At 33.2% G+C, this 16,639-nt stretch overlaps 1 protein-coding gene across 5 annotated transcripts in view; it reads left to right on the forward strand.

Moving 5' to 3' along the window:
• The window catches only part of LOC133171891 (pleckstrin homology domain-containing family G member 5-like), a 62,216-nt gene that overhangs the window by 34,226 nt on the left and 11,351 nt on the right, over positions 1-16,639 (forward strand). For 4 of the 5 annotated variants that reach the window (XM_061306688.1, XM_061306685.1, XM_061306684.1 and 1 more), the window contains 3 exons: positions 3,138-3,211; positions 5,032-5,184; positions 7,034-7,207. In XM_061306688.1, coding sequence (XP_061162672.1) covers positions 3,138-3,211; positions 5,032-5,184; positions 7,034-7,207 — 401 coding nt within the window. The remainder of the gene's footprint in view (positions 1-3,137; positions 3,212-5,031; positions 5,185-7,033; positions 7,208-16,639) is intronic. The other variant, XM_061306687.1, reaches the window with a different exon arrangement.

Here is a 16,639-nt window from a genome sequence, read left to right on the forward strand (position 1 = left end):
AATATCTATAAATTGTTCTGCCGATTTTTAACCCAAAGTTCAAAAGTGGACTACATAGTAAAAAAAGACTGGAGTTCTGTATAAGGTGTGCATATATGATCAAAGGGTCTGATTCAGATTCATAAAAAACACTTCATTTCATTCAAATTCTCACTTCACACTTCATTTTATGTGAAGTCAATATTGATAAAATGTTCAGATACCATGTGTGACTGCAATCTAGTTTTCTCATTTCTCTGTTGGCTCTCAGCTGTTGCATGTTTGCCAGGATTCAGAAGTCAGAACAAAAACAAAAGTACTGGCCAACAGCATTTCAGACTTCATTTTTGAACTGATTTCTATATGGGTATTACCAGTACCTTTTATCCATGTTTTGGGTGAACTGAAGGAATAATTCTCAGGTGTTTCTGTGAACTTTGTGACAAGTGACTGCTAGACTAGCATTAATCGCCATTCTTCTGGTATTGTAAGCAGTTAACACCAAAGATTATCAGCTTTAAACACAGAAATTTAAAAGGAATGAAATTAAATTAGAATATTTTATGTCCACCTTTGAAAGCTGTCCAGAAAATTTGGTATGTAGTTGTCAAACAAACATAAGGCTTTGTAAGTAAACTGTGGTCAGTGTTTGGCGATAAGAAACAATTCGTGGGGGATTATCGACCAATCACAGAGGGCGGAGGTGCCGAGGACCCTGTATGGTGAATGATATTCGACCCTGAAAGTTATCAAAGCTGTGGTCTTCACAGCGATATCAAATGTGCTGAGTCTTATGTCTGCCTTTAGCATTGGGACCAAACCACATTTTCAACTGCAAAAATAGGGGGCTTGCAATCAGTTACTGAGGAAAAAATAAATTAAAATCCATTAAATTGTGAAGTGCTTTCAGAGTGGAGAGTAGGAGGATATGAGCCTTTGTGTGTGTCGAGCCTTATTTGTCTTTTTCATGAGTATATTCAATGATGGATGACTGTTTGAAAAGTTTGTAAAGCTTTTTGACTTGGCAAGAAAATGTTGACAGTGCAAGGTGTCCCTTGAGTATACATTACTAGGATGAATAGATTGCAAAGGTTAATGCTTGCAATGCAGTGATGTGTAATACCAGAGACTTTTCTCCTTTGAAAAGGAACTATAGGACGAGCCTTTGATATTCAAAATTGAATGGAAAAAATATTAAATTTGAAGTATTAGGCTTATTGAGTTATATTGTTAGAATCTGAACATAAAAAACTAGATTTCCAATCAGCTATTCATAAAGAACTGCCCTTGAACTTCTGTTTACTTCATTACTGGAGGTATATAAGTTAATTTACATGGATATATATAAAGATGAGATTTAGAGCTGAAATGATGTTCAGCACTTCAATATTATGTACAGTTCCCTGCTGGGGAGATCGTCAATTTTAGATGAACACATGGTGAAGATTTTACAGATCTGCAATATTTTTAAAATTTATTGATAGTGGATATTTGGGTTTTTAAATCTTTTTCCTCTGGAGGAAGGTGATTCGTGTGGGCTAGCTGTGCCGAAAGAAGGGCACACCTGAAGATTTGAATCGTCACCTTCTTCAAATATGATAAGGCTATTTAGATATGGAGACTTTGCATTTACCTGATCAAAATCAACGCAATATCTTGCAGACCTAATACTGGGACAAAATAAACCACTAACACTATACATATTGAAAATGTTGACAGTTTTTTTCTTTGAGAAAGAGGATTTAATTCTGCTTAAACTGTGAAAGTTGTAACATGGCATTTGGATTCCGACGAAGATCAGTTTGTGGTAAGAATTGTTAGTAGGAAGGAGATTATGTTTTTTGTTGGAATTAAAGATTATAACGGGGAAATGGAGTAAAATGCAAAGTTTAAATGATTTGCTTTATTTTCACCTGCTGTACGGGTGAATGTGCAGATGAAAGTTTAAAATCAAATCTCTTTTTAAAAAAATGACCTTCACAGCATGATTTTTTTAAATAGAATCTGTTTGATAATTTAAGGTTATTAAAAAAATGACCATGCAGCTGTAAAGATTATTTTGAAAAGTATGTTCAGAAATCATTAAGAAAATTAATTTTCTGCATGTGTGTTCATATGAAACAATTATTAAGCATTGCAAGTGCTTTAAATGTTGTCATGGATATTTTTTAACATCAATTTAAAAGTTTATAATTATATATACATGTTTACTTTAATTTTGATGCTGTTGAAATCTAACTTCAGTCAAAGAAATGGTTTATCGATCAATTTATATTTCGTGATGATGATCAAAGTCCATAGCTTACCCAATGCCTCCCATACTAAGTGTAAAGTTAATGTGCTAAAGGAAAGATTAGCTTCAGCATCAGCAACTGCAGGTCAAAGACCCAGAATTAGCCAATTCCACACTGAGATTATTTTTCTTAGATGTAACCCCCTAGATTAAAAGATAATTCAGCTTGGGAGAAAAAGCCCCAATTAAAACAAATCTATAACTATTTACAGACTTTTGCACTGGTTTGTTCAATATATCTTGTGGGATGTAAATAATCTCCATTGTCACCTTGCACTGATAGGACTTTTATGTACTATAGTAAAATTCACCACAAAAGAACACCCATAAAACTTAGCCTTCATTTGTCTGATGGGGTTGTTTACTTGCAAGGTTTCAGTAAGAATACATAGACGGAGAATTTTTTTTTTTTTTGATACGTACATTTCATTCCTGAGTCAGCAGATTTAAGGGGTGATAGAGAATAGCTAGAGAAAATCACTTGGCATCAAAGACCAGGAGCTTTGATTGAGCTTTATCTGTGTATCTCCTCTTTTTTTTTTTCTCGTGTCATGCTTGATATCAGGGGAATAGGATGTATGGACTGTTATTGTGTAACTATAGGGTTTTCTCATCAATGATCTACGTGTAGTGATTTCATAAAATCCATACACATGCTGGAATTGCAAGATTTTGCATTCTGTTAAATTCTTTAGCAAGTTTAATACATTTCTATTAAAATTTAAAACAAATGCATCAATAATTTATTTTGGATAATTTTTCAAACAAGCTCATTGAAGATTTAGTAAATTTCTTGTGAACTCAAAAAACTTGAATTATACAAATTTGTAGTTTCCAGATAAATATGCTTTTGCTTTATTTATAGAGAAAGACTTTGAGGGAGGAACAGGCAAGTCTCGACCAAATAGTGGCTCAAAAAACAGTAAAAAGAACTCTGGGGTATGTATTTTTAAAAGGACTGAGAATTGTCTCCTCTTTTAGAGTGCAGTGCCACAGCATTTAATTCTTTTTGAAATTTCAATTTTGGTCTTCTTGTATATTGGATAAGGGATTGATATATAGATTTTTATTTTGTTTGAATGTTTTGAGGTGAATCCATATACCTGTATACCAGCTAGATCAACACATTTGGGTTTTTTTCTCTTTTTTTCATTTTATTTTTAAATTAATAAATTATGCATGTTTGTAAGTGTATGTATATTTTAATATTAATTTTTGTTATCATTTAAGTGTAAAGTAAACATCATATAAGAGATAAAAGCTCATTTTTTCTTTACAAAGCAATATTAAGATTATGATAACACTTATGAAAAGATTCTTAAAATTTAAAAAAAAAAAAAAAAAGAAGAGAGAATGATGAAAAATTGCCTCTGTCATTGGTGACCCCAACACTTAACTTAGAATTGACTATACATGAACTGCTTATTTCTGATTATTCAAACTATGACAATGCACCTGAGATGCAAGTATTTTTCAAAAGAAAAAATATTTTTCATATCTTATTTTTATAGATAAGACTTCAGTTAAAGAAAGTCTTTCATTTTCTTTTTTTTAAGTAATATGTTACAGGAATCAAACTTGTTTTGGTTTAAATTGTTTAGACAGTTTTAATTGATTGAAGTTTATTGTACAGAATTAAAATAATTTTCAAGATATATACGAATACCATTCAATATTTAATGAATAAACGTAGCCTATAAACCATATGTAAGCCAAGATCCCAGTTGAAATTATTTACAGATATAATTGTTATTACATACTCTTGTAGAGACGGGAATCCATTTTAAGGGTAAATTAATTACAGGGAAAATGTTAATATTGTACTTAAATGTCAAAGCTGTGTCTAGGTGTTTGTATATATAGTAAATGTTGCATCTGGGTGTCCTTGATATTGACATAAATAAAAGGTACATGGTATATTTTAAAACATTGAACCCCAAAATCCAGTTTTTTCATCGCAGCATTTTATTGAAAAAATAAAAACCATCTGGATAGGAAATAATCCTTCATGATTCTATAGTTGATTAAAACAGATTAGTTAGATTATTGAAGTAATCACTTAGATTTCCCATAATTTTAAGTTAAAGTTAATGATTTGATAGTTTGACCCTATTTGGAAAGCATGTTGTTTGTAGCAACCCATTTGGCATGAGTGACTGCATGTTGGTTTGTTTGTCTGTATACCGGTAATTATAAGCACATAAAGGTAAATGCATGTTAGCAAATAATTTTAACCTTGGCATTTTTCCAGCTGATGGCATGAGGCTTAGTTATTTTTATGTTACCCCTGAGTTTTATTTTAGAAAACATTTTTCTTATAATTTTGGCTCATTTTAAAAACAAAGCCAAAAATTTTTTTTTTAAGTTCATTTTTTATAATCTTTGATTTTTGTTCTCTTCATTTTGAGTTTCAATTCCTGCATTTATTTACTGAACAGAAAATTTGAAGTTTACATTTTCAATTTTATTATATATTGTATACTGAAAATGACAAGACTATAAATTAATGTTTGAAAATTACAGATACAGTCACCCATATATGAAATTACACTAATTAATTTGCTTGATGGAATGAAGTTATTAAGCGAGGTTTGAGCAAACTTTAAACAATAATATGCAGCATCAAAGCAAGCAGCGAGGCACTAACACTGTTAATTACAGAGCGAATCTGTATTCTCTTTATGAGCTTTGTACTTATATATATCATGTCTTTGTCAATTTCTTGCTGAATGTTATGTGTTTCCTTGGTTACCAAACAGATGGGACGACGAGAATCGCTCTTCGGGAGGGTGCCTCCAGTTGTCGAACCACCATCGGTAAAACAACGTAGAAATTCCCTGTCTATTCCATTTTTTTCTCACCCCACACCCAAACAGGGTGACGGGCCAAGGTTGCTTGACGATAATCAGTCCGTAAGTCCAGTTGTCATGGTAATGCATGCCGCTTTGACAACTATTTATTCCGATATTTTGCATCAGATTGATTTAAGTGTATTTTACCCAGCATGATAGCTGAAATATGCTTATGCAATAAAGCTTCTTTGAATTATTCCCCTTTTCTCAGTATCATAGCTCACTAAATCATAAGAATTTTTTTAATAGCAAAAATTTAATTTTTCTAGAAAAAAAAAAAAGTACATGTATTGAATTTCTGTGCATGAGACTGTGTAATAGGTCGTATTATCAGCAACTTAAAAACTTTTTTTTTTTTTTTGCTGTTTTAAATCTGAAATGATTGCTAGAAAGTAGAACTGTATGGTGCTTAATTGTTAGTTGTGAGGATATTGCTATGAGAGAGAGATAGAGAGAGAGAGAGAATGTAACATATAAGGTAATTTAGAGTTAATATTAATATTTGTAGTCCAAATTTAAAGAATTTGTGTTATCATCAAGAACTATTTTTTTTCAAATCACAAAGAAATACCGGTAGATACTTGTGGGGCCTTGAATTGGTACATATGTGTTTAGTAGGAAGAGTAATTTTTAAAAGATTAATTAACCTATGCATCTGGTCTAGAATTAAGAATTAATGTTTAATTATTAGAATTTTCTTTATATGGTGTCAGTTTTCTTTAGCAAGCCTTAAATCTAAGTCGGTCTGATGCAAAAAATAAAGCTACTTTATTTATGTTCAAGCAATTTCTTGCATGTTTTATCTGGCTGTTTCTAATAACCATTTATGCATTGCGCTGCACTGTTTATGCTTGTAAAAGCAATAGCTTATGCTCATCTGCGCTTCTATGGCAATCATGCTTCATGCTTTGGCTTGGCTTCATGTCTGCACCATCTAACCTGTTGAACTCAAATTAACACCAATTAGGGTTAAAAGTCACTTTGAAAATCCCAAGTAGTTTAACCAATAATCTTATTGAATGCAAAATTACTTTAACCCTGTCCGAGGTATTTGATCATTTTCATTGCATGTACTTACCCAAAAAATTAAGTCCATTAATATCACAGATATATGGGTGACCCACTTTTAAAGTTGTAAACTGCATAATAACTCAAACTTGTCACAATGATGGATTCGCCCTAGGTAAAGAGGAATGGGCTAGATATTTTTTTTATTTTAAAAAAATTGTCTAGTTTTATGTTAGAGAAATTGTACCTTGTTAGCATTGCTGTAGAAAGAGATTAGATAAAATGGGGTTTGATGTTGACATGTGTAGAATGTGAATTTCTTTGTAACTTTATTTGGTGTATTATCCTGACCTATATATTTAATTATTTGCATATATTGATGTAAATATGTACATGTATACACTTTTTTTTATTGATATAATACCATATTTATAGACCTTTGAAAATATACAGTAAAACATGGTTAAAGAAAACTACCTTGTGACAAGAATATACATATTTATATACTTCCAGTTAATAATGAGCAATTTTCTACATTTTGATGTTTTTACTAGAATATATTTGTTAAAAACATGTTTTACTGTATAATGTTTAATGTGTAATCACCAATGTATGAACTGATAGTCCCTTCTATTTTACTTTAAATTATCATATAGTTTGCTATGCTGAAAAGTTTCATAATAAGCACTCTCTTAAATTCTACAGGTATAACCAAAAAAATAAAAGTTTGTTTTCTTATTTCTAAAATGTGGATAGCAATTCCTTGCCATCACAGAGTTTAGCTATAAAGTTAGAAGACTTCAAATTGTATGATAGATTTTAGGTATAAAAACACTGCAAAATTGTTTAGAAAATCCTGTTTTATTTTTGGTTGAAATTAGTTGGGTGCTATTTCCAATAGGTGGGAAGCCTGAGAAGTCGCAGGGGAATTAATCTCTCCATTGACGACATGACGCCAATTCCACAAACCCTTTCTTCCTCTGTCAGTCCCCAAGGAACCATCTCCTTCAATGAGGGTCGCAGAATCAAAGATCGCAGCAAACTCACCAACCTATTCAGTCCAGCCGGATCCAAGGTAATGTTCAGCAAAACCCCTAAATGTTGGGTACTAGATCCTAACTTTCACTTACGCAACCAGGAGCATAATGGAAACAAGTTATTTTTTTTCAAAATAACTCGCCTAGGTAACTTCACTTATTTAAGCCTAAAAAAGAAGAAATAACTCATATGAATTAATTCTTAAAAACTAGAATTAATGCTTGTCAATTTTGTTAAAAAACTTCAATAATTTAATTTTGTTTGTATTCTAGCCTCTGATTGGTTAAGATCCAAAAAGGAACACAAATTATTTCAGTATAACCTGGTTTGGTATGGGGACACACACCCCTGACAATCAGCTGAATCAATCCTCTCATTTCCAGTCCGCGGGATTCATGGAAAATTCCAGATTCAATAAATGTACCTTTAACTTCAAACAATAATTCGATCTTACCACATGTAAACAAACATCAAGGCTGCTAGGCCTATGTATCAGTTTTTACCTCCCCTCGCTTCCCATCACTTCCGTTACTTCTGTTACTATGGTTGTATTATTGAGCGGCAAATTTGAACTAATAAAAAGCAACAGATTTTTTAATGATTTTAAATTAAATTATAAGGAATGACTCTAATTCTTGGCCAAATTATTTGAGTATAACCTTGTTTGGGTCAGTTTATGCTTTATAATCCGCTTATTTTGAGTTTGCTGCTGATTTAAGATGACTAAGGCTGAGAAAGTTGTAAATAATTAACAGTACTTCTCTAGATAGACTTGACAGATTTGGGATCTCCTGAGCAGATAGGATCATATTTATCAAATTTCAGGGGAAAATAATTGCATTTCATGAACTTTCAGTGGTCAATTGCACAATTTCTACCTATTTTGGCCAATACCTTGAATAATTTTCCTAAAACCCTTGAATATTAATTAACATACAGTTTCTATGTCTTACATTTTTTGTGCAAAGCTGTAAAGGTTTTTGTGCAAGAGTTCTAAAGTGAGGTGGGTTAAGGATGAAATAACTGAAATAAGTTATGATTTATTGAATTTTAACTTGTGAAATTTTAAAGATAGAAGGGTTGATCCAAACATATGTAGAATTTCTTTTCAACCCTCGTAGATTACTTTCACTGCCAAAAATTGTTTCTGTTTACTAAATACTCCAAGTTTAGCATGAATAAAGCTTTTCTGATACCAGTAGGTTTAAAATTATGAATAGTAAATGATTAATAATTTTGATAAGTTACTAAAGAAACACAAAACCAGGAAAAAATAACCCAAAATAATGACATTTAATAATATAGACAAATTATTTCAAAAATAACTTGTTTCCATCATTCCCCTGACTGTTAAGGGGAGAGAAATGCATTTAAGTTGAAAAATACTTAAAAATTGACTTGCAGTTGGCATGCATAAACTGCTTTGTTGTGGGGGGGGGGGGGGGGGGGGTATAGTGATAGGGATGTACATCCATTACATTTGGGGTACCCATCTTTTATCCACAACTCCTCCTGTACCACTGAATAAAGTTTAATGAGATGTAAACAGGATCTTGCACAGAAATGTCTTTTGGTCAGGTGTTGTGTGGTCCCTACATCTGATAAGGCTATAGAGGTGTACATGCGTAGACTTCAATGATATTTGACAACCTTGCTAATAAATTTACACCCACACAGATTAAAATGTGATAATAAAAATGAAAGATATGATTTTACTGTCACTTTTGATTATATTTTAAATCGGAAAAAAATGGGGGAAAAAAACCTTTCTCTTCATTTTTCTCATATTTGGGTTAATTAAGCCAGCAATTTTTACAGGAAAAATTATTCTAAAATCAATGTATGTGCAGGAAGGGGGAATGCACTATACACAAGTGTTCCATATTTGTCCCTCCAGGATTATGACCATAGGTCAAGAAAGTTTTCTTGAAAATAGGAGACAGGTGTACATGTAGAAAAAAAGACCTTGTATTGAACTCAGCATGTCAAATACCTGGAGGATGATTGACAAAACAACTAATCACAGCTTGGGATTATTAGCCAGCCATTGTAATACAAGAATCATTAATATTACAAGAAGATATAAATTAACTCAGGTTTAATGTTCTTTTTATGTGTGAAGTCTAAATGTAAAGGTTTGTCGTACATCTTAATTTTGCATTTGAGTAAAGGATGCCTCAAGGATATGGTGTGAAATGATAGAATACTGTTGTTACAGTTTACAAATTCCCTCTGTGATAAATAAGGTTTTATACAGGTTTATTTTGTGTGTTTTCATATAACAACATTTTCGGTGTCACCTGATGTGTTGGTTTTCAGTTGTGGATGATATGAGAATCTAATGTGCTTGGAATTTTTTTGTTTTTGTTTGGGATAATGAACAAGTTTTTGTGACAAGAACTGTGTTATTGTATTTGTAATTAGAGAGTTTCGGAATGTGAGATAAAAAGTCGCAATGGGGGAACATTCCTCACCACAATACGTAAAATGGATTGTGTGATTAATAAGGCATATCCAGGTTTTTAAAAATTCACAAATAAGCTATCAACATATTTAGGGAAAATTCCTATGGTATAAAGATTTTTTCCTTGGTAGTTTGTTCAAGTGATTTTTTTTTTATAATAAGAATTGGGGCGTGCCAGTCCTCATATTTTGAGCAGACATGTTGGAACGGAATAAATTTGCAGTGAATTTTGATTGAAGTAGACACGAATAGATTTCCAAATTTGTTAACTTGGTGAGGAAATTCATAGCAGAAGCGACATCAGTAATTACGAATTGACAGCGATTGTGATTTAAGTATGTGTCTCTGACGGCTAAATAGTTCTTGCTGTCCATCCAACGGATATATGCAGTGACACCTCTATCGGCAAGTAGGGGATTCAAGCAGTTCCTCAATTACATTGCATTGATCTTGAGGATTCCCCCCAAAATGGAATAACAAGTTGCTTGTGTAAGTCTATGGGACTTGTAAACTCCATTCCACACTTTATGAATTCTGAGATGATGACTGCTATTTCAGCTAACTAAATGAGACTAATGGACTACTCTCGGATTACAATACCTCGTAATGAAGTTATCAGATTCTCAGGTGTGCGTGAGATACTGTATACAGTTAAGGCCTGCTTGTGTACATTATTGATGTGGATTGTTGTTTGATGAAGAGTGCTGTGAAATACGTATCAAAAGATAACTTTGACAGCTGGCTATTTGTGCTTACTGATATTAATATTTACCTGGGCTGCCTTGGACTCTTATAGGACTTGACACAAGATTTAGTCATGTAGAGGTGGAAAACTAATTGCGATTAGTGTTCTTAATTCTCTGTATTGAAAAACTCTACGAATGCACCTGTAGAGTTAATTAGAAAAGAAAATTTGCATTCATTTGAGATGTTTACGGACAGTCTCAGCAGAAGGGGGTCTAAAGACTCGGGATACGGCACTATCTCAAAACTCATCCTGGCCAACATAATTCAGCCTCCAGCTAATCCTAATACTAGGTTATCCTTTGTTCCGAGCGGAGATACATCGGAACTATCAGAAATTGCCAAATGGCTGCCGATTAAAAAGGTAAGTTTCAAAATGGTTGCGTGACGAAGATATTATATGTGCTTGAATTAAAGGAAAAGATATCAAGAATTGTGTTATCATTCAGGGAGCAATTAACAATAATTAATAAAAGGATTGCATGGTTTCCTGGTTTGCAGCCAAACGGAAACCCCCTTTAGACTTGAAACACTCAAGTTTTGAATAATGTGACAGAGTGAACTGAAATGAATTACTGCAGACTACATATGTACTAGTTTGAAGTATTTCAGTATATTTTTGTATTCTTTGTAAAGCAGGTTGTAAGCATTGATAAAGTTAATTTGGAATCCACTTTCCTTTTCAAATATATGTTTTTTATTTGCTTTTGCCTTTTAAGTCAACAAAAGGGGTATTTTACAAGGGGAAATCAGATCCTTCATATTCTAGATACGGATAAAGTGTTAGTTGACCAGAATGAACTTGAAGGCTTATTTAATTCTCATTTGTATTACAAGCTTAAGCAACGAACCTTGCTTTTTAAGTGCAGTATTTGTTTTAACAGGATGTTACAATCTTGCTTTATCAAGAATTGGATGTCATTGGAATTATTTTATTTGAATTTCCTTCAAGAAAAAAAGATCACAATTCATGTGATGACTACCTTGAACGTCCTGAAACAGGAGTGGGGGATTTTGTTTCTTTTCTTTTTTTTTTAATAAATATTTGGTTTAGAAATTTTATGCATACAAGGTCATAAAATTGCTGTGAATTTTTCATAACCAGCTTTTGATCGTTTATTGCAAAAAGAAAAGAAAGGCTGTTTTGGTACATTCAGTGAAGCGTGACACATTTAATGACTGGGGAACAACTCGATGTGCGAATTTTTTTTTTTAAATGATTTACACTGCAGTGCTTCTTGCGGTTAAATTCAGACTGTCGGCAAAATCTTGTGTCCAAACTTATGTCTACTGTTTAAAGAAAACCTGTGGTCATGTGATATTTCCCGCACAGTTTTCCTCTAAATATATAATTTGTGGGATTCGTTTCCTTAAGAAGTGCCTCAAGCTGTGACGAGTAATTTTTTTTTTTTTGAAATAATTGATTCATATATGGAAATCAGCAATGCGAATAAATATGCGCATCTGATGACATAGAAATACCTTACGTATTCCAGGCATAGTTGAAGGGAAACACCTTCCAACTAGTCCTAAAGTAGACACTTGAATATTCATTAATTTTCCTACTGTTGATTTTTTTGTCCCAGTGCTTGAGATTTATTTCGGAGTTGACTGCCTTGCATTCTTGGCAAGTGTTCTGTTACCTGGGTATAAAACAACTGAAAGCAAACTATTGATTTTTTGTTGATACAAGACTTGGACTTTTTATAATTAACTCAAGATTAATTATAGAATAGAGGAACCCAAAATGTGCTTACCTGTGAAAATTAAGTGCCTATTGAATGAGGGTCAAAGCCTAGCTCATCATTGCCCTGGTCAGGGTAAATCGAGGATACCATGACAGACATGGATTTGGTGGAGATAAATCAATTGCTTTTATTGGTTTTACACAGTGTCACATGGCGTGAGCATATGAGCATTGTCACCAGTGAGCCAATTACAAAAACTTGATTTCAAAAGGTAGTGAAACGGTTGCTTTGGCTTGGTTACTTGGGTCGTAGGTTGGAAAGTGATTCATGACTCGACAATAAGGATAAAGTGTCCATGCCTTTCATTAATGTATTCCTGAGGATTTGCTAATGTTTTTTCACAGGTTTTAAGCTTTTATATGATTGACAAAGCCACTCTTCTGTGTGTTATCCCTTATATGTTTATGGATTCTGCCGTCAATAGATTGGGAAGTTTCTAATGGTGTGAAGGGGAGAGAGTGATGTAGGAAAAGTGTTGTGGTTTTTCTGTGGATGAAATTTTTTTCTGGATGGCAAAGAGGCCTTAAACATGTTGCCAAGCAGTGTAGAAGTGAAGCGAAGGGCCCATAGAAATGTTCACAACCCTCTTTATAGAAGGTCATGGCCTATGGCACCGGCCCATGGAAACAGAATTCAAAAGGTATGTACATGTATGCTTTCCAAGACCTTGCCATTTTCAATCTTTACTGACTTGGGAGAGAAAGCATAATTTTTTCTCACCATGTTTTGGGGAGTATAGCAATATCTGTTCCTTTGTTCCTTTCAAGCACCTGAAATATATTTGCATATGTTGGAACAAGTCACAGGTTTATAAGTTCAAAATGTCTTGCAGGTGCATTATATACTTCTACTTATATTATACATGGAACTCATACTTGTGGTAATGCAGTATTGGATAATGCTTGGAGTCTAAAGCATGAAGCAATTTGATATTGGTATTACTCATAAAGGTGGATTACCCTCATCTTATGTAAAGTAATAAAATTATTTAACACATACAAAACATAACCATGCAAGCACTAGTAGAGCTTTCAATGGCTTATTTTATTCAAATGACACACGAGAAATGTCGAATTCTTTCTATGTTATTTTTTTATACAGTGAACATAATGCAGCATATATCCTCTAACTTCCAAACTGGATACAGTCAAAATTTGTAATCTTGAACTCAGTGGATGACTCGAGCTGAGGAAAACTTCAAGATAGATATTGAGGATAAAATGAATTAAGAAAAAAGTAATTTGGACTTCCGACTCCATTATATTTAAGATGTTGATGTTTAAGATACCAAAATTCAACTGTATATATTATAGAAAATACCAAGATTTCAAGGAAGCTAGAACTTCACTCTTCATTACACATCGCAATAAATTATGAGAACGAAGATTTTTTTTTCTATTCAAATTTTACCTAATATTAAAGAACCAATCAGGTTCTAGCTTACGTTTTATGGAAATTTTGGATTTTTGGGTGCTTTCAGTTTCCTGCATCTTTCTTTTTTTTTTTTAAATAGATTTCTTGGTTAATTGTTCTTTTATTTTGTGGTAACTGCACTTTTATCCATTGATGTCATGGATGACCTTGTGTGAGAGTTCTCACAATGGAAAGGGTTTTAGCAATAGGATGCAACTTGATCTTCTACATGCAGTTACAAAATTCTATTCTGAGAGTCACTACCCTGTAATATGGTGCTCCTGGGAAGAAGAGGTGCTTTCTCATGTTGTTCCCAACAATTTGATACCCTGTCCTTTGTGACTTGACACTATTTTTAGATCAAGGGCTTGATGTATTACAGGGCTTTCCTTTGTGAGTGTTCTATTCAGTGGAACCAGTGCAGTGTGATACAATTCATGAAAACTTGTCCATGCATCTACTGCAAACATTTTACAATTTATTAAGTGCATTCATTATACAGATTGATACTGTCGCAGAACAGATTCAGAGGTTGTGGCCATCTTTTGCAAGGAGCATGGATTGAGATTACAGGAAGTTGAGTGTTTGAGGAATTGGTGCAAGTTTGTAGGGAGTTGGAAGTTTCAAGGATGGCATGAGATTGTAAGAGTATTAGGTGTCTCAAGATGACATGAAATTGTTTGGAGTTAGGTGTCTCCAGATGGCATGAGATTGTATGGAGTTGGGTGTCTCGAGATGGGGTGAGATTATAGGGAGTTGGGTCTCTTGAGATGACATGAGATTGTAGAGATTTGGTTCAGTCTCGCGAAGAATCTGTTGCAGAAGTCTGCCAGTCTGTGCCAGTGACAGCCGCTTTGATTAACTTGTTACTCAATTTTCGAACAATCACAATTGACAAAAATCCATACTTAATCACTGCTTAGTGCCTAGATCAGTTCAGGGAGATCATATTGTGAATTGATTTTGGATAATATGACATTGTTAATTGTGCAAAACGTTTAGCTATGAGTGTCACTTTCTGTGTGTAAAATCCTTAAGTTTTTCAGGCAATTTGTGGTTTCTGTGAATGAAATAAAAAGCATTAACTTCTTTTCAACTTGGTCAGAATTTATAACAAAATTTGTTATAGTCCACAACAACATATTTCAAGCATAATTTGTTTTTAAGTAGAGACTCTGAGTGACATGCATAATACTAAGGTAGAGGTTTAAATGATTTTACTAGTAAACAGTCATATCAATTTTAACTTATATACATGCAAATGTTATGAAAATGTTTCTGTATTAAATGTAAACTTAAAAAAAAAAAATTAGTTAAGAATAATTTTTGCAGCACCTATATTTAGGACCTCCATCTCATTGAAATACACTCTGATATAAACGGGCATCGTCATATCATTCATTTGAATAATTAATGACCATCAAAACTTTCAAGTAATTTAAGTAAAAACTGTTTTGGTAATTTGCCATCATTAAAGCAGGATGGAGAAATTAAATAAAAGTTGATAATATTTTTGTGAGACAAAGTTAAACCAGAGTGGTGAAGGGCGAAGTTCAGTGTGAACAAAGGAGAATTCTCTTCATTTCTAAACCACCATACTTAATGTCATTGCATAATGTATGCAAACAGGCTTTGTATAGGTAGCGAATTTTATATCTTTTTCATCTCCTTCTTCTGACACCAGTGGAAGATTCGTGGTGAGTGGAGGGTGATAGATGTCCAGTACTGTAATATACTGTGTCAGGATTTTGACAGTTGTCCATCACATTCCTCTCCCCCCATTCTTATGGAGAGCAGGGGCTCCTCAAATATTCCACAAACTTAACCTTGGAGGCATCATGATAAAATCATGTGTTGTCATCCTTATGGACTCTCCGATGTTTAAGTTAATTGAGGAATGTTTAAATCGCTGTCTTCAGTGATAATAGTGTTTGATCAGCTTATAGTCCTTGCCCTCAGGAAAATTATTAGCAATGTTCATTGCTAGTGACATTTTAACCTTATTTGATTCTCCCTAAGAATGATGTGATTTGGGATTTAGGAGGATTATTTTGTGCATTTTAACCCAAAATGAGGAGATACTCTCAGACTACCATCACACATGTGTTAGAGATGATCATGCATGTAAGTATTTGAAGTGAGAATTTCTACAGATTATTTCCAATATCCATGACAATGAAAGCACACTGTCTTTCTGTGCAGGATAGATTCCACAAGTACAAGTAATGGGATTTAATTTAAAGAGTTAAAAGAACTCAACAGATCAAACTACCGGTAGTTCTTACAGAGAAATGGACAGTGATCTATGCAAGTGATTTCTCAAACTGGCTATGAAAATGTTTGTTTCTAATAAGTCATTATATGTATTGTAAGAGTTGAATGTGTATTTATGGGTATTGAATAGCTCTAATGACCAGTTTCCAGATGGCTTATACTGATTTCTGAGAACCTTATAAGTTCAGACTTGGCAAAGAAAAAGTTTCAGTACTTCATGCACCCAAACTTGTAGGACATTTGCATGAATGGTATTGATCATATCTGTACTGTAACAAGGGGAACATTGGCACGCATTTATCAAGCCATAGCCCCTTGAAAGTTTTAGAAATCAAATACATAAATGTGCCCATGAGGTTTTCACTTGGTGATTTAATGCACTAACTACATTTTAAGAAGTTCCGTATAAGACCCTGTATTATGAAGGTTGTGTCTCTTTATCTGTTTAGTAGGGGATCATGTTTAGTTTTCCTATCTTAAGATACAGGTGTGTTCATTGAATATACACCTTCAGAAATGATATGAAATCAACAAAACCAGACAGGAAATCCAGTGAAAAGTTTCTATAAGGTTTGTGTTCCCAAGCAATCAACTCTATTAAAGCTGTACTGTGCTGTAGGTGACACAAAAAGAATATTGATGTCCTTTAATAAAGTCATATCCTATGTCCTATTATATGAGAGACTGGCATTCTTTTAGACTATTGTTCCCTTTAGAAGTTCTGGTTTGTGACATCTGTGATGGGGTGACATTTGGCCTGTTTTGATCAGGATTTTGGTTTTTTTATGTCTTGCCATTAATATGGATTTTATGGTGATGATGTACT

This window comes from Saccostrea echinata, unplaced genomic scaffold (genome assembly GCF_033153115.1).
Source record: "Saccostrea echinata isolate AGI-Se365-2 ecotype Australia unplaced genomic scaffold, CSIRO_AGI_Sech_v1 ptg000054l, whole genome shotgun sequence".
Classification (NCBI taxonomy): domain Eukaryota; kingdom Metazoa; phylum Mollusca; class Bivalvia; order Ostreida; family Ostreidae; genus Saccostrea; species Saccostrea echinata.